General features: G+C 47.5%; 1 protein-coding gene across 1 annotated transcript; it reads right to left on the bottom strand.

Moving 5' to 3' along the window:
• Positions 1-5449: 5449 nt before the first annotated feature.
• LOC123069021 (auxin-responsive protein IAA1) lies at positions 5450-8279 on the bottom strand. The gene is made up of 5 exons (XM_044491750.1): positions 7926-8279; positions 7560-7780; positions 7347-7461; positions 6098-6159; positions 5450-5975 (listed from the first exon to the last, which is right to left on the bottom strand). The coding sequence occupies exons 1-5, from the start codon at positions 8114-8116 to the stop codon at positions 5956-5958; spliced, it is 609 nt and encodes a 202-aa protein (XP_044347685.1). The 5' UTR covers positions 8117-8279; the 3' UTR covers positions 5450-5955.
• Positions 8280-21718: the final 13439 nt, after the last annotated feature.

Below are 21718 nucleotides of genomic sequence, written 5' to 3'. Positions count from 1 at the left end.
TGCAATGACAACTCGAACATGGTGCAAACACGAGCATCTCATGCAACACATGCATTCGGTCCATGGATGGTCGTCTCGATGTTATACCTTCGAGGCGTGCATTTTTAGCGTGGTTCGAGTCGTAGTGGAAGTAGTGGTTCACGTTTCGTAGTCATGCGCACTCTATAGATGATTGGGTCACAGCGAGGAACTTGATGTCCACTGGTCGACGGTAGAGGAGGTAGTGGTACTATTCGTCGGTCGTCGTGGTACTTGGGGTCTTCGGACTTGTCAGTCTTGATTCTTGCGACGATAGTGGTACACATGGTAGTCGAACTTGGCGATCCAAAGGGGTACTCCGTGGTATTCCCTATAGTCGAACTTGAGGGGTCTTGGACTTGGGATTTTGGCGTCCGGGTTCAGTGGTCAAGCAGGTACTTGGCAGCAAAACAGGGGCGATGTACAAATGGACAAAAGAAACCAACCGCATCTGAAGGCAGCAGCTTGCAGACATGGTGTTCGGGGTGGGGTAGCTGGTGGCAACAAGAGATGACGGCAGGGGTGTTGTGCTTGGACGCGGAGCAGCAAGGGGAGGCTGCAGAGACGAGGTGGAGGAGGAGCTGTAGGCAGAAGCGGATGGAGATGGTGGTGGAGCTGCGCAGCTCGATGAAAGCAGAGGGCGGTGGAGCTCGCGCAGCGCCATGGGAAGCGGGGCAGGGGCGACCCTGGTTCTGGTCCGGCGGCGGCTGAGAACTTGGCGGGGCGACGAGCTCGATGCACGCGGCGTCGCAAGGGAAGGAGAAGGACGGCAGGGACAGGGCGTGGGGCCGACCGGATCTGGAGCTTGAGGCGTCCGGTGGCGGAGCTTGGGACGGCCGCACTGTGGAGGTCCGGTCGACGCCACGGACGACGCGGCGACTGCTAGCGATGGGGGTCGAGGAGGTCGGGCGAGGCAGAGACGACGGGAAGGCGAGGGACGGCCAGGGCAGGACCGGGCGGCGAGGTCCGGCGACCCAATGATGGTCGGGACGTCTGTGATCTCATCCGGGACTCCGAACAAACATCAGTCATCAAAAAACACATAATTCATAATACAAATCATCATCGAACGTTAAGCATGCGTACCCTACGGGTTCGAGAACTATGTAGACATGATCGAGACACATCTCCGATCAATAACCAATAGAGGAACCTAGATGCTCATATTGGCTCCTAAATATTCTACAAAGATCTTTATCGGTCAAACCGCATAACAACATACGTTTGTTCCCTTTGTCATCGGTATGTTACTTGCCCGAGATTCGATTGTCGGTATCATCATACCTAGTTCAATCTCGTTACCGGCAAGTCTCTTTACTCGTTCCGTAATACTTCATCCCACAACTAACTCATTAGTCACATTGCTTGCAAGGCTTATAGTGATGAGCATTACCGAGAGGGCCCAGGGATACCTCTCCGAAATGCGGAGTGACAAATCCTAATCTCGATCTATGCCAACCCAACAAACCCCTTCGGAGACACCTGTAGAGCACCTTTATAATCACCCAGTTACGTTGTGACGTTTGATAGCACACAAGGTGTTCCTCTGGTATTCGGGATTTGCATAATCTCATAGTCTGAGGAACATGTATAAGTCATGAAGAAAGCAGTAGCAATGAAACTGTAACGATCATAATGATAAGCTAACAGATGGGTCTTGTCCATCACATCATTCTCCTAATGATGTGATCTCGTTCATCAAATGACAACACATGTTTATGGTTAGGAAACATAACCATCTTTGATAAAGGAGCTAGTCAAGTAGAGGCATACTAGGGACACTATGTTTTGTCTATGTATTCACACATGTACTAAGTTTCCGGTTAATACAATTCTAGCATGAATAATAAACATTTATCATGAAATAAGGAAATATAAATAACAACTTTATTATTGCCTCTAGGGCATATTTCCTTCATATATTCACAAGTGTCACCAGTCTAAGAAAGAACTCATTTTTCTTAAACTTGATTTTGAGAAGGCAAAGTTATTGCTCTTCGAGGTTATCGGTGTTGGTCGAGACGCTGCTTTGATGTTCTAGTCAGGGCAGGTTCCTTTGCGTTGTGTTTGTAATGTGTGCATAGGATTTTCTTCGGATTAGCTCGGTGTGGAGTATGTACTACACTTGTTGTTCGCAGCGAGTGGTAGTTTCTTGTTATTTTCTGCTGCCTTCTATAAAAATATGGTACGCCTTTGACGTACTCTAAAAAAGGCATTTGACATGCTTAATTATGACACTATCATCCAGCATGCTAGAGGCTTTGGTTCTAAATGGATCATCTAGATCAAGATGGTCTATGGAACTGGTTTGTCATTAGTATTATTAAATGGTGTCCCTGGCAAACAATTCTTGTGCAAAAAAGAGGGTCAGACAAGGAGATCCTCTATCCCTTTTGATCTTTGTCATTGCAATTGACTTGTTACAATCCATGATAAATGAAGCAATGCATAATTCACTGATTGAAACACCTTTGATGCATCACTCTTACCCAATTATCCAATATGCAGATGACACTGTCCTTATTGTCAATGATGACCCTGGACAACTGAACCACATCAAGAACCTATTGCTACACTATGAGGCATACACTGGATTGAAAGTTAACTATGCCAAGTCAGTCATGATCCCCATTAACACCCCTGATCATAAGATGATTGCACTATCTCCGATTTTTGGCTGTCAAGTGGTAGTTTCCCCCATATCTTGGTCGCCCACTGAGCATTTCCAAGCCTAATATTGAGGACTTAATGCCACTGCTACAAAGGGTTCAGAATAGACCGATCGGATGTTCTACTATGTTATCTTTTGGAGACAAGCTTATTCTCATCGAATATGTGTTTACAAGTCTGCATATTTACTAAATGTGCACTCTCAGGGTTCCTATAACAGTGATAAACCAACTCAAAATAGTATCCATACGTTGTTTCTGGAGAAAATATGGAGAACAAGAGAAAGGGCTATCATTTATTGCATGGGACAAAGTTTGTAAACCTAAAAACCAAGGGGGCCTTGGTGTGTTGGATATTAGCACCCACAATCAAGCTCTGCTAATGAAATTCTTGCACAAATTCTTGAATAATAAAGACATTCCATGGGTGAAGATCATATGGGAGGCCCACTACTCTTCATCTCGGCCTGGAGATAAACTAGTTGGCTCTTTCTGGTGGAAGGATATTTTAAAGCTTCTTCCCACCTACGAACAGTTTTCAATTTGTAAGGCTGGTAAGGGAGATACTGTGCTTTTCTGGTGGGACAGCTGGCGGGAGCTCCCACTCCAAACAAAATTACCTGAACTATTCTCTTTCTCCATCTCCAAAGATCTCACTTTCACAGGCCACTGTGACAACAAGCATATGATTAGCTCAATACGCTGCAAGCTTATTTACATGAAAGGCAAAATAGTCAAGCATCTGATCTTTGGACATACCCATTAACTAAAAAGCAATTCCTCCCTATGAACATGTACAAGTTGTTGATTGGTAATGTTGAGACACATCAGATCTTCTCAAAGCTCTGGAAAACCTCATGTAGACTGAGACATAAGATCTTTTTCTAGTTGATTCTTCATGATATAGTGAATACCAGGAATCTGCTACAGCAAAATCTATGTACTTGGAGAATTATGGATGTGCTTTATGCAATGAGAACACCGAGGAAACCTCCATTCATCTATTCTGGAATTGTCCATCCACACTCCACTGTTGGGACCTCATTACACCAGTGAAGAATAGAAGCATATTAGTATTTGATGAGATTCAAAATGCATGCACAAAACTAGACATTGCACTGGATATCGTCGTCATGGCGTGCTGGGCTACTTGGGCCGTAAAAAATGATAGAATCTTCAGGTATGCTCCCACCCACCACCAAGGGTGGATTCACTACCTTAAGGAAGGTCTTTTGACTACTCAGATCAGAGCTAACCCAGCGAAAGCAAGCAAGTTCAAAGATTGGATTGATTCAAACATAGTTTTGTAATATGATGATTTACTTCCCTAGAGAAGGTGTTGGCTAGGTTAGGCTCATTTGTACTTTTTTTGTACCCTGTTAATTAATAAAAATAGCGTAGAACAATTGTTCTATGGTTTCAGGTCAAAAAATGTGTGTAATTTTTGAGAATCTTTTGAAATCTAAAAATTTGAATTACTTGAATTTGGTGCTCCATGGAGCTTGAGCTCCATTAGCAAATTCCTTTTTTATCTCCTCTTTTGTCTTTCTTATTGAGATTACTCAATTAAAAATTATTTGTTTACCCAATTTAAACAACCTTGTGTCATATTTTACCCTTCTTAACATGTTTTGTCAAGCTGGTCCCACATGTCGGTTCAAACATGGCGTGCCTTAAGATTAACTTAAACGTGTAAGGCTCACGATAACCTGTAGAAATCCGGAGGAAAATGCTTGTAAAAAGGCCGAAGAAGAAACGCCAGCCTGAAATGGCTAAAATAACTCAAAATAAAGGAACTTTCTCTCTCTTTTTCTGCGGGAAAACTCAGAGAAACTTTCTCAGCCCTGTTTGAACATGCAGTACATACTAAAGAAGAAAGGAAAAAAGAAGTGGTTATTGTGAGGACAAGCAAGCTCCTTTGTGTTGGGTTGCTTTTGCTAAGATGGAACGATGCGCTCGTTTTCACATCCCCAAAACCCCTTTCGATCATTGCTCTCTTGAAACCACGGGTTGCTTCAGCGCCAAGCCCTCCTCCCAAATCTTTTCCCCTGCCCCGAGACCAAACAAGCATCGAGTCGAGGACCCTGAACCCGTCGCACGGCAAAGCATCAGGAATTTTTCGGCAGGGAAATGGATGCCACCATGCCATAGATAGAACCCGGGGGTTCCTGTTCCTGCCTGGGCTCTCAAGCCTGAACACGTACGATCTCGCATGTGCCCATCTGAAAGTTTTGTCCACCGTTTCTGTAAAGAGACGACGGAGGGAAGGGAAGAGACGAGGGAGACGCTGACGGGCGCAGAGCGGCCCGACATGGGGCGGCGGGGTCGTTTTCTCCGACGAGCGAAAGGGAAAGGAGCCAGCCTGCCACCCAGGCCGGTCTGGTCTGATCGGAATAACCGCGGCGTGGCCCCAGACAGCGAGGTGACTGGCGGGAAAGGGGGCAAAAGGGACGAAAACGACCTCCCGTCCGAGCTTATCAGCTCAAGCCTCAAGCAAAGGAAAGGAAATGGGATTGTGGAACAACAGCAGCAGCAGAAGCATCAACACGGCCTTCAGTTCAGCACCACAAGTCCACAACAATCATTCCTTCAGCACAGTGCAATTATTTTGATAATACCAGTCACCATGGTCGAAACACGGTTGATCCGATCTTGACCCAGGCCAGTCAGGTGCCACACGGCCCACCTGCTCTGGCCCCATTTTGAATGACCAGTCCGATCCATTTGGCAGCACAGTGGCATGGGGTTACAGCATATTTCACTTCACTGATAAAGATCGGATATGCATCATACATCCAAATTAATAGTATGAACAAGGTGGACACATTTCTTACAGTCTACTAGCATAAAAAATGAACTTCAGACAAAACCATCACTTGACACAAAAATAAACTCTACCAAGGCAAAGCCAAAGGCGTTGCCTGCGGCATCACAGGCGACCTCGCGACGGGTGCGCGCAAACAGCAGAGAACGCCGAGTTTCTGCAAGCTTGGTCTTATTCATCAAGAGACAAACAAACAAACTATATGTAAAGGCGTATATTTCAAGCTCCCAGTACTTTCACCATCACCATCTTCTATATGTAGTAGTAGAGACTATAGTGGTGCTGCTACAGACGAGTAATGAAACCAACAACTTTTCACGACCCAAGAGCATCAAGTAAACCCAAAGTGGTAACCGATAGCTGTACACATTCCTATCTCCTCGGCAGAGCAAAGCCTCCTCCTCCTTTCCGGCAGCACCGTTCGTAAGGGCCACGCGGCGTGCCTCACCGGGCAGCTCTGGGTGCTGCGAGCAACAGAAATGAGTTCACCGAATCAACACGGCTGATTGTGCACGTACGCACGACGTGAGATGACGGGCGCGGAGCATGGAAATCGTGTCGAAAACGACCGAGCACATGCACATACCTACGTTCACGGCCTCGGAGTTCTTCATCAGGCGGACGCGTTGGCAGGCTTCCTCAAACATCCTGCGTAAGCATACCAGAGGTTAGGAAGTTAGGAATGCATCGGTGTAACAAGTCTGGTGAGAACACTTCTCGTCATCTCCGGTTTCGAGTGGTTCGTTGCCATCCAACCGAGATAAAAGATAACGAAGAACTTAACAAGGGCCAGACCGCCAAACTATCTGGAACCCACACAAAGCAGTAACCACACTTCCTAGAAGGATCAAGAAACTATTGAAGGGTGCACAGTGAATTATAGTAGTGGAGAACAAAACTAGAAAGGAAACCTTGTCCGAAGTAGCCTATATCTTAACAAAGTTACAAAGCGGATTCTTTTTTAGTTAGACATAGGCTGATGGATAGGCATCATGGTCTGCCCTGTTACTGGAAAGAAGCTGGACATCAAAGTTTGCTTAATGTGCTAGGGTAGAATATGAACATAAATAGTAGTAATGCACTACAAGGCGCAATAATAACCAAGAAGAACCAAAGATTCAATTCTTATAACTGACCCACAGGGTCAATTCCTCTGGATGTGACATGAGCTCAAAAACAGAGATGTAAGTAAATCAGGCAGAGTATATTCGTTTGATTCAATTATCCAGGCCCCACTAGGTGAATTCAGATTATCTTCAGGGGGAAAAAGGACAGCTTATGTTCATTTTTGAAATGGTATTCAGTTGGTTCCCAAACCACTTTGCTCAGGTCTGCCATATTCTTACAAGCTACAATAACAATCGCAGTTAGATAAATACAGACGGAATCAGCGAAGCAATTAATCTGTTCAAATCTCATGGTACAGACCCACGCAATGCACTGTGTGCTAACAACCAACAACATCTACCGGGGATCTAATTATTATGTATGAAAAATCAATCTCTTGCTCTAAACCACAAGCAAAGCAACCTTGGTGTTTCGTAACCAAATCGTAAAGCATCAGTTCATCACAACCATGTCCGTTGCAGATCTCAATCAAGCAATCTAATCTTAACAAAAATCACTTGTAAAAGTACTAGAGGATTTGGTCAATTCACCCAGATCAATGATATCCAATTTGATCAGTCCAAGAGCCTGACAGACAAATTAACCCAGTCCAAACAATCATCCAAGCACATAGCAGCAACAGGACACAATCATCCAAGCACATAGCAAAAGCTGGTAAAGATAACAAATCAAGGGGAAATCAGGGGAGGGTGGCGCAAGAAGCTCACTTCCAGGGGACGTCGCCGACGAGCATCCAGTCGCCGTCCTTGTCCTCGTAGGTGGGCACGTACTCCGTCCCGTTCACCGCGTCCACCAGCTTCATCTCGTCGTTGGCGAACTTCCCTGCGCACACCCAGCACATCGTCAGTTCAGTTGAGAACATGAAGCCGGCAAGCATGAGCAGGGGCCGGAGGCGAGGAGGGGTCGATTAAGGTACTCACTGATGGTGAAGTGGGAGCAGAACTTGCCCTGGAGCGCGCGGAGGAGCTGGTCGTAGCCGGCGTAGTCCCGCAGGTTCACCTTGCGCAGGTAGGGCGCGCCATCGACGGCCACCTTGACGAACTTGGCCGGCGCGGCGGCCGCCCTGGTGGACCCGGCGGCGACGTTCTCGAGCGCGTTCTTGCGGAACGACCTCACCGGCGGCCAGCCAACCACCCGCTCCCTGGTGAGCCAAACAAACAGCGGAAACCCCGGGTCAGGTCAATCCCAACCCAACGAACTCCCACGCAGTTCGCCGCAAGAAAGAAAGCCTTTTTTTTACGGGGAGCAGACGACAACAGGGGGGGGGGAGGGAGGGTGGCGCGTACTTGGGGGCCGGCGGAGCCTCGGCGAGGAGGGAGGAGCGGTCGGCGAGGGAGCAGGAGGAGGAGGAGGAGGCGCCGCGCTTGCGGTCGGGGTCGCCGGGGAGGCGCAGGGTGAGCGTGAGCGCGGTGTCCTCGAAGTCGAGCCCGGACGCCGCGGACGACTCCGTGGAGCTCCGCTCCGTCTCCGCCGACATGGCCACCGGCGTCGTCGCCCTCGTCAGCCTCTCTCGAGTGTCGAGCTCTGCGCGCGTCGGCGGTGGTGGCGGTGGCGGTGGCGGCTGCGTCGTCTTCTTCTGCTGCTGCGAATGCTGCCTGCCTCTGGTCTGGTCCAGCTTTGTGCGGTCCGGGGAGGCGGCAGGTTGGTTATAGACAGACCAGGCGGGCGGGCAGTGCCTGCCACCGGTCACCGGCGGTCAACGGTCACTGCCCCGGCCCAGCTTTACGCACCGACGCACGCACCGCGCCATATTTCCACTCACACCCCTGCTCCCTTGCTCCAGTGGGACGGAGCCGCGATAACGGAGAAGCGCGAGGTGCGAGGCGCAAAACGGGCAGGGGTCGGCTTTCCCGAAACGGAACGGAAAGCGGAACAGTGGCGGCACGGCGGGCCGCGCGAGCGGGTGGGCCCGGGCTGCCGGTTGGGCGCCCTGCAGCGGCCCGCGGATGCGGCGAGCGGCGGGGCCCGCCGTGCCTTGCGCTGCACGGCCGGCCGGCCGCGCGATCGCCAGCGGACGGCGCGGGAGGCGTCGCTCGAGGACGGAACTGTTGGGCATCATATCATCGGCGCACGTACGTACGGTTGCGCCATCGGCCTCAGCCAACATGGATCCGTGCTGCCGGTGGGTCGCACCGATGGAACCAAATCTTGCGCGGGAGCTTTGTTCCCGGGTGACACGCCACCTTGTTTTGATTGGTTTGTCCAATGCCCAATGGTGATACATGGTTCCAAGATTTTATTTCTAGAAACACAACATGCGCTGTAGCCGATCACAGGCATGCACCCACGAGCCAACCATCCAATGTCCGTCAATTTGAATTCAAAGTCTATGATCACATAGAGCGCGCCGGATGACATCCCCAATCGCAATAAAAAAAAGGAACAAGTATGCATAATTTTTACATTCTCAATTACGAAAAAACATTGTCCGGCAATCTGTGCAAAAAATTGGATCACATGCATGCACGCACCCCGGACCTCTACGCTCTATGGTGCGCGTGCGCAGTGTACCATTGAAAGAATAGTGACAAAAATTGATAATTAGCCTTCTCATTTGAGGACCGAGATTATCCACTCGCCTACGAGCATCCCTAGTTCTCTACTCGAGATGTATATACTCCCTCCGTCCCAAAATTCTTGTCTTAGATTTGTCGAAATACGGATGTATCAAGTCACATTTTAGTATTAGATACATCCGAATCTAGTCAAATCTAAGACAAGAATTTTGAGACGGAGGGAGTACTTCCCATAGTAACTCTTAACTAGTCTCGTATGGAGAGGCGTGTCAAAAGAGAGCACCGCATCTCTCCTTCATCTTTGATGTAAGGTTGTTGCAAGATCAAGCTCATTACTTGCCCTTTAGAAGATCAAGGATTTCGCTACCAAATCGTCTTTTCTATCTCGGAGGAGGGGAGTCGTGCTGCAATAAACAAATGAGACTCTTAAATGATAATTGAATTTAAATGTATTTTCATCATAAAACCAGTATGGACTTAATAATGACACAAGAACATAAGAGTAAATAGCACACACAAGTCACTAAACTTTAGCTCTTGTATCACTTTAACTTACCCTAAAATACGGTCACAACGAGGTTTTAAGTGGTTTGCTACGGCCACTCCACCCTTTTTGTGTACAGTATTGCACGAAAGTGGCATGTCTTTGACCGCTTTGACTGCTATGTAGCCGACAACTGGATGGACGACATGGGAGAAACCAGGCCTGGAACATTTATTGTAGATACATCCTTGTTTCTTCGCGCAGTAGCCATTCGACCGATCTCATGTGTTGGTCAGTTTGCTCGAAGCAACATGCAAAAGTGGAGGCGATCAAGTTGGTGGTGCTCGTTGACGCTCATCGATGGCGGCATATGCCCCCCCCCCCCCCCCCCGCTGGCTGGAAGAAGGTAGTGTGATGTCCCCTGGCTCCTTCTCGGTGGCAAAAGGGAGCATCACCACTACACTATGATATTTTTCCAAGACCCCTACTTTCAGTGGCATAGCCAAGAAAAAAATAGAAGTTGTGCACACTTAAAAAAACAAATCTATCTAATCCAAGTGTCATACAATATTCGACAAAAGAATAATATAAATAGCTCAATCAAGTCTAAGCAACATTCCAGTTGAATATAATTTGTCTTACATGAGAGATGCACAAGTAGAAAATCACGAACGCTTGGTAACTCTACGCTTTCTCATTGCCATAAAAGCTTCAACTATGCCCCGTTTACTTACTTTCAAGAACACATCTTGTTCAATAAATGTCACTCAGAAATAGTTTGATAGATTATCACCCATACTATTTCCCAACTTATTTTCACTCAACCATTGCTGAAATTGTCTTTCAACACTCGTTGTCGCCACCGACAAGATCAATACCAATTCATTAAGTAGGCCACTTCTAGTTCTACACAACCAAAACAAAGGTCCTTGGTCAATGTAGGGTATGGAGCAAATTGAAGTTGCACATCGGTCCACGTTGATACACTAATGGTGTCTTGTAAGACCAGATCGAGCCACAACGAAATGGAGAAGATTACCAAAAATATATCTTTTGAGGCCCCAAATTAGTATGAACCATCCATTTCACTGCATCCGGTGCCTCATATTGCTAGTACTTTTAGAAAGGTATGGCTCATTTTCTTTATATGATATTTTTTAGGGGTAAAACACCTTACAGATAATTAGTTGGCATCCGGATTACAATTGTTTTCCAGGTTGTCTTAGGCTTGCTGGGACACTAATAAGACTATTTTCTAAGGGATAAAACACCTCACAAACGGGTTTTACATAATGTCTATTGGTTTTACATGATTCTTAAAATTAATAAAGCTAGCCATGATGGTCTTTCCCTAGAAAACTAGATTTCTAAAATCAAAGGAATAGAAAAAGTGAATGATTACGATGTCCTCCCCACTCCGGTCATTAGATATTTACCATGTCACCTAATGCTAATAATTCTTAGGAGTTAAATCAATATTGTCACAATACTAATGAATCATATCCATTCACATGAAACGAACGCGATACATAAAAGAAATATGAGGCTCAAAATCCCGTGAGAATCTGTCTAAAATCCTACAAACCGAATGATGAGGCCCTAAGATTTAACAACACTTTTGTAAGTTTTGTTTTGCGAAAAGAAATTACAATCGTGTAAGGTTAATCGTGCACTCTGTCTGGTGCATGCATTAAAAACATCATCAGCATGAGGTCGTGTATATCTTGTTAGACACGATTCAGGTCTTTGGTAGCATTTGTTATTATAATTGTATTTCGCAAATTTGCAGAGTGCCTGCCCCGCCAGAACCACACACTCTCTTCGTGTCCAAGAGAATTGATCCTCGGTGCGTGTTACTCGTATTATACTTCTGAAATCGTTTGGAAAAAGGCAAACTGAAAGCAAATCTACGTTACATTAGCATTTTCTTCAGCACGCGACATTTTCTTGCACACTTGTGTCCCGGCAAGTGAAACAGTGGCTTGAGGCGAAATTGCTTGTTTTCTCACATCCATCAACAGCAAAGAAGAATGAAAAGGCAGGCCGTCTGCAGGGATCGTGCGGACGGAACTGAAAGATTTTCAGCCGCGTGCACGTCTGGAGATCTGGACATGGTGTCCAGTTTAAGCCCGACAGATTGTAGAGGACGCGCGGCGCACTGCTCGCACGCACACACGAGTTGATTGTCTGTCGATACGGCCGTGGACTTTTGCGTATTCTTCTAATCAGAAGCCGATTTTGTGGTATATAAACAAACTTGTGAGTGAATCATGCCAAGATCGTTTCTTAATAAGAATCTAGAGTATGTTTGTATAACTGAAGATTCTGCACCAAAACCCCACATTTGCTTCTGCCTTCTCCTCTGTTTCTTATGGGGTGGTGTATTCTTTCAAACAAGACTGCACTGCGACGCGTACCGCTCCTTTTCTTCCTTCTTCGAGGAAGGTCGCGATGAGACGCGGAAAGGGCAAGACATGAAGTGAAGAACGGGTCTGAATGAATGAATAGCGTCAAATCAAACGCATTATGCACGCACGGGCAGGCTGCTTTTCTTGACGCTTCGTACTCAAGTCATTCAGTCGGATGTGGACGGCCGTGATCTTTGTCTCCCCAGAGCAAGACACGCCGAACTAATTCTCCTTCCTCTCCATGAAACACATGATGATTTATCTGTTTACTACTATATCTTCTTGATAAGAAGGAACACCGCATGAATTTTCATACTAGTTTAATTCATAGTTTCAGATAATTATACTTACTGCAAAAAGTTTCTGACTTCAGTACACAGACTACACGACAAGGGTACAAGCATCTACTCCCTCCGTTGCAAATTACTCGTCGACGAGTAATTTGGAACAGAGGGATTACAACCGGGAGCAGTCACTGTTCTGTCACGATTATTTGACCCAGACGACCTCCTCAAACGGCCCTCAAATGCCCTGGCTGACCGACGCCCCTCATATCCAGCCAAAAGATGGGGCGGATATGAGGCGCCCGGGCGCGCCCGTCATGTCGGACCCGACAACCCGACCCCATCCCAAATTGCACCAAATCCACCCATAAGACCAGCCGGATCCATTTGTTATCTCCTCTCTTCTTCCTCCTCCGTGTCGTCCGTCTCGCGCTCTGCCGCCGCGCCCGCTCTGCAGCCGTTCCCAGACTCTCAGCGGCCAGCTCCGGAAGAGCCCTCCCGTCCTCGTCGCGGGGGACGTCGTTGTCGGCCCAGAAGCCACCGTGATACGTCCGGCAACTCTCTGGCTCCGCCTTGCGCTTAATGTGTTCGACACATTGTTCGACCGGATTTTTTGTGATTTTGTTAGGGAAAACGATGGATTTCGATGCTTCGTCGGACGAGGAGTATGGACCGACGGAGCTTGACCAAATGATTCAAGATGAGTTCTTTGATTCGTCGGATTCAGACGAAGAAGTGGACATGATTATGCTCATGAACATGCAAGAGGAAATGGATCGGCAAGTGGAGCATATTCTCAACTTCAAGGGCTCAATCTAAGAGAGAAGAGTGATCAACCTGGACAAGGTGTCTGGAGCAAAGCTACCGCACAAGGACTACTTTGCTCCCAAACCTACTTTCCCGGATGATCCATGGTTTCGTCGCCGTTTTCGGAAACCATTATTTTTGCGCATTGTGGAGGGAGTGGAGGCACACGACCACTACTTCAAGCTCACAAGCAGAAGTGCACGGCTGCTCTGAGGATGCTTGCACTTGGTACTGCTGCAGATGTCGTTGGTGAGATGCTCAGGATGGGGGAGAACACGTGTTTGAAGACTACTGTCAAGTTTGCCCGCGTCATGGTGGAGGTGTTTGTTGGGTAACGTAGTAATTTTAAAAAAATTCCTACGCACATGCAAGATCATGGTGATGGCATAGCAACGAGAGAGGAGAGTATTGTCCACGTACCCTCGTAGACCGTAAGCGGAAGCGTTATCACAACACGGTTGATGTAGTCGTACGTCTTCACGATTCGACCGATCCAAGCACCGAACGTACGACACCTCCGTGTTCAGCACACGTTCAGCTCGATGACGTTCCCCGGGCTCCAATCCAGCAAAGCGTCGGGGATGAGTTCCATCAGCACGACGGCATGGTGACGATGATGATGTTCTACCGGCTCAGGGCTTCGCCTAAACTCCGCGATGATATGACCGAGGTGGAATATGATGGAGGGGGGCACCGCACACAGCTAAGGAACGATCCGTAGATCAACTTGTGTTGTTGTGCCTAGAGGTGCCCCCCTGCCCCCGTATATAAAGGAGCAAGGGGGGAGGGGGCGGCCGGCCTAGGAGGGGTGAGGGAGTCCTGGATTAGGGGGTGTCCGGATAGCCGGACTACCATCATCGGCCGAACTATCATCGGCCGGACTATCATCATCAACCGGACTCCAACACTATGAAGATACAAGATTGAAGACTTCGTCCCGTGTCCGGATGGGACTTTCCTTGGCGTGGAAGGCAAGCTTGGCGATACGGATACGTAGATCTCCTACCATTGTAACCAACTCTATGTAACCCTAGCCCTCTCCGGTGTCTATATAAACCGGATGGCTCTAGTCCGTAGGACATAACAACAACCATTACAATCATACCATAGGCTAGCTTCTAGGGTTTAGCCTCCTTGATCTCGTGGTAGATCCACTCTTGTAAACATCCACAATATCAATATCAATCAAGAAGGACGTAGGGTTTTACCTCCATCAAGAGGGCCCGAACCTGGGTAAAACATCATGTCCCTTGTCTCCTGTTACCATCCGCCTAGACACACAGTTCGGGACCCCCTACCCGAGATCCGCCGGTTTTGACACCGACATTGGTGCTTTCATTGAGAGTTCCTCTGTGCCGACACCGATAGGAAGGATGTCTCCTCCCGTCTTCAAGGACGGTATTTTCGCCAAAGGAGCCTTGGCCGCCGGCCAAACTATCCGGCTAGGTGGTTTTCTTATGATCGCCTGTCCGGCCACCGCTTCGACAATGACCTCTCAAGTCGTCAAAAACAATCTTCACGTCAGCTCGGAATTCGCCGAGCGGCTGGATTCAATAGAGCTCTTGTCCGTAAACGAGCTCTTGGATCGCATCGCCGCCCTGGGAGTCGCTACAGACTACAATCAGATTGGGCTTAAAACCGATCTGAGAGAGATTAACTCTCCCCAGGTCACCCACCACGTTGCAGTGGTAGAGGAACAATGCGGCGACTCTTCTCCTGTATTGAAAACTAGTCATGTCCGGGCTCCCGAACCCCCCATGCCGGATTCCCGTGGAGGGACGGGCTTCGATCAAGCACTGAACTTAAAGTCAGGCATCGGACCGGACTCGTTGGACAGCGTCCAACAATCCAAGCTTCCAAATTTGGAAACTTCTCGGCCTTCGAGCCTTGAGATGGGTAGGGTTCCAGACTTAATTCCACCCACCCGCCCAGACATATGCGATCTATCTCTAATCCGGCAAGAGCCCCTGAGACAGTACATCACTACTGGGCCAGATTCCTCCTGGTTATGGACAGGATAAAGGACTGCCGAGAGGAAAACGCAATCTCAATTTTTTGCAATAATTGCACGGACGAGGGAATCTTGAACGCCGTCAGCCGTCGTGAAATTACACGCTTCGCCGACCTGGTGTCCATAGTACGAAAGTACTGTGCGATGGAGAGTTTCCGGACAACCGAAAATAAGTTTTGGGACAATCCGGCCCCGAATACAACCCTAGTCCGCAACAAAAGGGTGCATTACACTCAGGCACCAGATACAAAAACCAAAAAGCAAAAACCCCATAAAGGGCACGGAATCGTACTGGAGGGATGGCTTAGCGGACCCTGTAAAATTCACAGTACAGAGGGCGCCATCCCAACACATAACCTTCGAGCATGTTGGATATTACGGCAGGTGGCCAAAAGTGCGAGGAGCTTCTAGCCCCGGAAAACCACTCCAACAATACCGGTATGGTATCAACAGTCTTCGAGATTTTCGCATCAAATAATATGCGGAAACGAACAATCCGCAGCCTCGCCAAAGTCTACCAAGTAGCAACAAAAAATCCATGGAGCGACACAGCCATCACCTTCAACGCCAGCGACGAACCTAAATTCCGAACAGCCCGAGCACCAGCCGCAATGGTACTTAGTCCAATAGTGGACGGCTTTCGACTTACAAAGGTCCGCATGGACGGCGACAGCGGATTAAACCTCATCTACGAGGAAACTCTTCAAAAAATGGAAATAGACTGGAGCCGCATTGAGCGAAGCAGCACAACCTTCAGAGGAATAATCCCTAGCCGGGAAGCGCGCTGCACCGGAAAAATCACACTCGATGTGGTGTTCGGCTCGCCGGACAATTATAGATCCGAAGAAGTCACGTTCCAAGTGGCCCCGTTCAACAGCGGATATCACGCTATATTAGGACGAGAGGCATTCACAATTTTTCAAGCCGTACCCCATTACGGGTACATGAAGCTCAAAATGCCTGGGCCCGGCGGGATAATCACTCTCGTTAGTGATCTGGACATAGCACTCCGCGCCGAAAACAAAACAGCAGCATTAGCCCTGGAGGCACTATCTGAAGCCCTAGCGGCAGAGGAACTCGCCGCGCTGCGCGCTACGGTGCACAGAGACGACGTGATACTCGATAAGAGATCCAAGTCCACCTCCTTTAAACCAGCGGACGAAATTATAAAATTCCAGGTCCACCCAACGGACCCCACAAAGACGGCCAGCATCACACGACTTATGGATTTGGCATGCTTTCTTTGGAATGTCATGTTCTCACAATGACATCAACGTGCTTCAACGATCTTCGATGTTCAGGAGGCTTTGCAATGGGGAATCTCCGCCCTGCAACTACACCGTCAACGGCCGAGAGTGTACAACATGGGATACTATCTTGCCGATGGTATCTATCCTCAGTGGGCGGCGTTTGTGAAGACTCTATCCAAACCGCATGGCAATAAACAGAGCCACTTTGCAACAATGCAGGAAGCGGCTAGAAATGATGTGGAGAGGGCATTTGGTGTACTTCAAGCTCGCTGGGGGATTGTGTGGAGCGTTGCAATGATGTGGGAATCAGAAACTTTGTGGCAGCTGGTGACATGTTATGTTATTCTGCACAATATGATTGTCGAGGATGAAGGTGATGGTGTAACCCATACCCATGATTTCGAAGCACCAGAAGAACAAGTTGAAATCCCAAAAGATCAAGATGCGGCTTAGCTGATGAACTTTCTGCAGATGCATCAGAATCTTCGAGATCAGCAGGTGCACACGCAACTACTCAATGATCTTGTGGAGCACATGTGAATCCATGATGGCAACCAAGGAGCCAATGCTTGAGTTTGGCATTTAAAACAAAATTTTATGTAAACACTATCTATGCTTTCTACCAACATTTGCTATTTACGTGCGACATTGGCTTGTATGATCGACGTGCATATATTTGCATGGCTTTGAGATATGTGAATACCGGAACGGAAATATGAGGACCCGTACGGATGCGCCCGCGGGCGTGCCCGGTCGCGTCCGCAAACGTATAGGGGGTCAGATTTTCCAGGTCCGGCTGTAGATGCTCTAATCCCGGCAGCGACTAGATGAATGAAAATTAATAAGTTAACTTCGCATTTCTAACCTCACACCTGACTATCTGTATACTCTACTTAATTGGAGGCAGACCATTTGGGCGCCGGGTCAAATGATAAACTGGACGGAATCTTCTTGGATCGCTGCTTTTGAAGCCGCGGCTGCTTTTGGTCTCCCCGCGAGGCCGAGCACGCAGCAATCTGGCGGTCAAAGCAGCTTTGGTAGTGGTGGTACGATTTTCTCAGGCAAAAAGGTGTGGGGCTGCACCACGGTGGCGGTCAATGGCTTGTCTACGAAGACGGAGCAAATCGGGGTGTTTGCTCGGTCAGTCAACCTACATCCTGTCTGGCTAGTGAGGGGCATCCCGTGCCCACTTTGCGTGCACCACCTCCTGGTTTCCGGTGTTTCCACTGCCATCAAGTTCTGATTCCTGGAGTGCATACGTCCCACTGGACACCGGTTGTTCTCTGGCTTCAGAATAACAGTGGCAGGAAACGCGAGGAGGAGCAATGTGCAAGTGCAACGGAGAGAATGTCAGGTGGAAGTTTCCAATGAAAACTTCGTGTATACCACATCCAAAAGTTTCGAAAAATCTACAAAAAAAAATGCAGTATATTAAGAGGGTGTTGTTTTATTAGTATGTGAAATTTCAAGTTCCAACACAGTCATTTACTATATAAAAAAGCAAATTCAGCATTGAATATAATGGTGTTTGCTGTTCGACACTATTTATTACCAAATTTGTTTTTATGCCACCTAAATGGATTGGAGTCTGAACTTGGAATTTTACATATGCTAATAGAGCGTCACTCCCTTAATGCATCTACATCTACATCCAGATAAATCTAAGACAAACTTTTTGGGACGGAGGTAATATAATTTATTGATTTTTTTAAACTTCAAAATATTGTTTCCATTGGCTTTTATCAATTTTCACTATAACTTGGTTTCCACCTGATATTCCCTCGTGTGCAACGGGACAGGTGTGCAAGTGATGTGGTCAACTGTGGAAATAAGAACTTCTTTGCTTCCTCGCTCTGGTTAAAAAGTTACAAAAAACTATTTTTTTTCAACATTGATGCAACATGCCTTTACGATGTCTCAAGATTTCATATCAACGTGATCCTCATCACAAGAAACAAAAACAAAAGCAAAACAAATTAGATCGTCAATGCTAAATAAATGTATTATTCAGACCATATTTGAACCGTGTTTTCATAATTGGATTTCTCCTTTTTATTCTCAAGCTATGAATCACATTTGGTTTTCAAATTTCATAGCCTGGATGGAGCCAGGGTGGCCCAGTGGGCAACAACCCACCCTGTGATTGGCCCACCCTGGGTTGCAAGGCTTAAAAACGAAAATAGTAATAATTAGAAGGATTGTTCCCACTATTGGCCCACCCTGTGATTGGGCCACACTAGTGTCGGTGTGAAAACCGGTAGACCTCGGGGGTAGGGGGTCCCGATCTGTGGATCTTGGGCAGATGGTAACATGAACAAGAAGATGGTGTTTACCCTGGTTCGGGCCATCTTAAAGGAGGTAAAACCATACGTCCTGCTCTTGTTTATATTGATGAAGATGTACCGAGTACAGAGTTGCTCTATCTCGAGATCGTGTGATTTGGTCTAACACTGAAGCTAGGTGAATGCGATTGTGTGTTGAAGTCCCCTCTACGGGCTAAACCCTTTGGCTTATATACACGCCAGGTAGGGCATCTAGGGTTACAAGGTCGGTATCTATGAATAGAGGCGACATGAGAAGTCTTGGAGTATATGGCAAGTCTTCGGCAGATGCGGTCTTGATCATGCTTCGAGTGTGCGGCTTCCGGAGTCTACTTCGAGGAGAATGAGGCCCCACTAGTCGGGCGCGAGGACCATGTGCCGGCTAGGTTGATACCCCCTAATCCGGGACACCATCAGTAGCCCCCGAACTGGTCTTCTATGCCGAGGACGATTTCCTTGATAAAGATAACCTCAGATCCGAAGTCCTTGGCTTGATAGACGAGTTCTCCTTTGTGACTTTAAGATCCTCGAACTGCTCTTTAAAGGAGTAGCGCCTTGCAAACAAGACTTAGCCGAGCTCACACCTAGCCCCGAAGAGACGGGGTTACCTAGCCTCGAAGGCCGACCACGTAGGTGTGAATAGTGACGCCTATCCTGACAACTTTATAGAAGCGTCGGGACCCTACTTGCCCCAAATCGTGGCCCAAGGCAGCTTTTTACTGGCGCGTCCTATTGAAGTGGAGATCATGCATGTTTTCTTAGGGATATCATCAAGATTTTGTTTCCCCCCATATGCACAACAGCATCTTTTGCGGAGGAGCGACATTTTTACCGGCGCAACATGGGGTCTCTTGGCCTTTCAACGACATATATAGGTAAAAAGGTAACAACGCCAACAATTACGCTCTCATTTCCCCTGTCTGCTGCCTTCTCGAGCTCTAGCGCCCAGATACAACCTCGCTTTCTTCCTCAACGCATCTAAGCTTTCCCATCCAGCCATGACCGATACCCTCAAAGGGCACTAGGGTGGTTCCATCATGACGGAGGCCATTGTCAAGGAGCTACATAGTGCGGGATACATTCCGGCCAACGTTGCCGCCCGCGTTCCTGAGACCAACCAGCATGTGCCCGCTCCCAACCCAGGGAGAAGGTAGTCTTCGTCTCCCACCTCATCAGAGGTTTAGGGTTCCCATTGCACCCGTTCGTGCGCGGGGTAATGTTCTACTATAGGTTCGACTTCCACCACATGGCCCCGAACTCCCTCCTGCACCTCGCCTCCTTCATCATGGTCTGCGAGGCCTTCCTCCGCATTGAGCTCCACTTTGGCCTATGGCTAAAGATCTTCGGTGTTAAGCCGAAGTCCAGCGACTCCGATCTGGCGGGGTGCGGAGGGGTGATACATCTCCAACATATATATAATTTTTATTATTCCATGCTATTATATTTTCTGTTTTGGATGTTTTATATGCATTAATATACTATTATATCATATTTTGGGACTAATTTATTAACCTAGTGCCCAGTGCCAGTTGCTGTTTTTCCTTGTTTTTTGGCTTTTTCAGAAAGGAATATCAAGCGAAGTTCAAACAAAATAAAACTTTTGTGATAATTTTTCTTGGACCAGAAGACACCCACGTAGCTTGGAGAGGGGGCCAGAGGAGTCCCGAGGAGCCCACAAGCCCTCAGGGCGCGCCCTAGGGGGCTCCCATGGCTTGTGGCCCCCTCGGGAGTTCCCTAACCATAATCTTTGCACTATTGTAAGTGCATCTAGTGCCCCTTAGTGATTTTGGTGTATTGAAGACTTATAGGTTAAGGGACTAATATGTTTGTGAGTGTACACATGCTCTATAAGTCGATGAGGAGTTTGATATTTACGATGAAAGTCGACCCCTAAAAATGTATGTCTTCAGCTGAAGACTTTGGTTCTCCTGAAGATTTTGAAAGTGAAGAAATTGGTGTGACCTTGAAGACTTGGATATTCATGCGAGGATTATGAAGCGTGAAGACTTTTGTTTTCGTAGTTTCATTTTCTCTTTTTTGAGTCATAGGAAACACCGTACTGTTAAAGGGGGTCGAGGTAATACTAAGGAAACTGATTTCCATGTGATGCTCATCTCAAAATCCTACACCCACCCAATCCTTTCGAGTGAAGCCATTGGAAATCTCATATCAGCTCAGCGAATTTCTTCAATGACAGATACAAAGATCTTCTGGTCTCTGAGGAATTTGTTCTGACCGAGGAATTAGGAATTCGCCAGTGCGGATTTCCTACACAGTGAGGAACATGACAGCCTTGAGGAATTTGAACCTTAAATATCCGATCGTTGTTGTGCTACACGCCAGCTGTCCAAAAATATCTTCCCACCTAACGGTCATATCATTGAAGGGCATTTATGTCTTATCATGTCGGGCTACTCCCTAGGCTATAAATAGCCACCCCCTTTCAACCACTAGCTGGTTGGTTGCTCCGTGAGAAACTGACACTTGTCATTGAGAGCATCCCATCCTCCGAGGACTTTGAGCGAAAATCATCAAGTGAGGAAAACCCAAAACCCGAACCCAAACACCTACAAACCCAAAGTGATTGAACATCACTGAAGAGATTGTTCCTGTGTGGAACTGACGCTTGTTACCTTTGAGGATTGTGTATCCTCCAGACAATTAGGCGTCATGGTCTAAGCATCCAAGAGAAATTGTGGATCACCGAGTGACCAAGCCTGTGAAGGTTTGGAAGTCACCTGTGAAGACTTACCATGAGTGTTGGGAGAGGTCTGTGTGAATTTAGCTCAAGGAGAATACGGTGATGACTGTGTGTCCGGGACTGTGTGTCCTCAAGTTTAAATACTCAGCCGCTCCAACCAGATGTACAAATGTCACAGCAGTTGGAACTGGTCTACCAAAATCATTGTCTTCACCAAGCCAACCGGTTCTATTTCCTCAACCCTTTCATTTCCTCATTCATGTGTTGATGAACCTAATCATTACTATTTGAAGACTT

Source organism: Triticum aestivum, chromosome 3B, assembly GCF_018294505.1.
Source record: "Triticum aestivum cultivar Chinese Spring chromosome 3B, IWGSC CS RefSeq v2.1, whole genome shotgun sequence".
Lineage (NCBI taxonomy): Eukaryota > Viridiplantae > Streptophyta > Magnoliopsida > Poales > Poaceae > Triticum > Triticum aestivum.
The sequence above is the reverse complement of the archived record's forward strand: the minus strand, read 5'-3'. Positions and strand labels throughout refer to the sequence as shown.

Bases quoted from the DNA above. Each gene is read 5' to 3' on its own strand.
- LOC123069021 (XM_044491750.1), bottom strand. From the start codon at position 8,116: ATGTCGGCGGAGACGGAGCGGAGCTCCACGGAGTCGTCCGCGGCGTCC. The intron at 7,462-7,559 runs GTGAGTACCTTA...GGGTGTGCGCAG, and splicing joins CTGCTCCCACTTCACCATCA to GGAAGTTCGCCAACGACGAG. The intron at 5,976-6,097 runs GTATGTGCATGT...TGTTGCTCGCAG, and splicing joins CTCCGAGGCCGTGAACGTAG to CACCCAGAGCTGCCCGGTGA.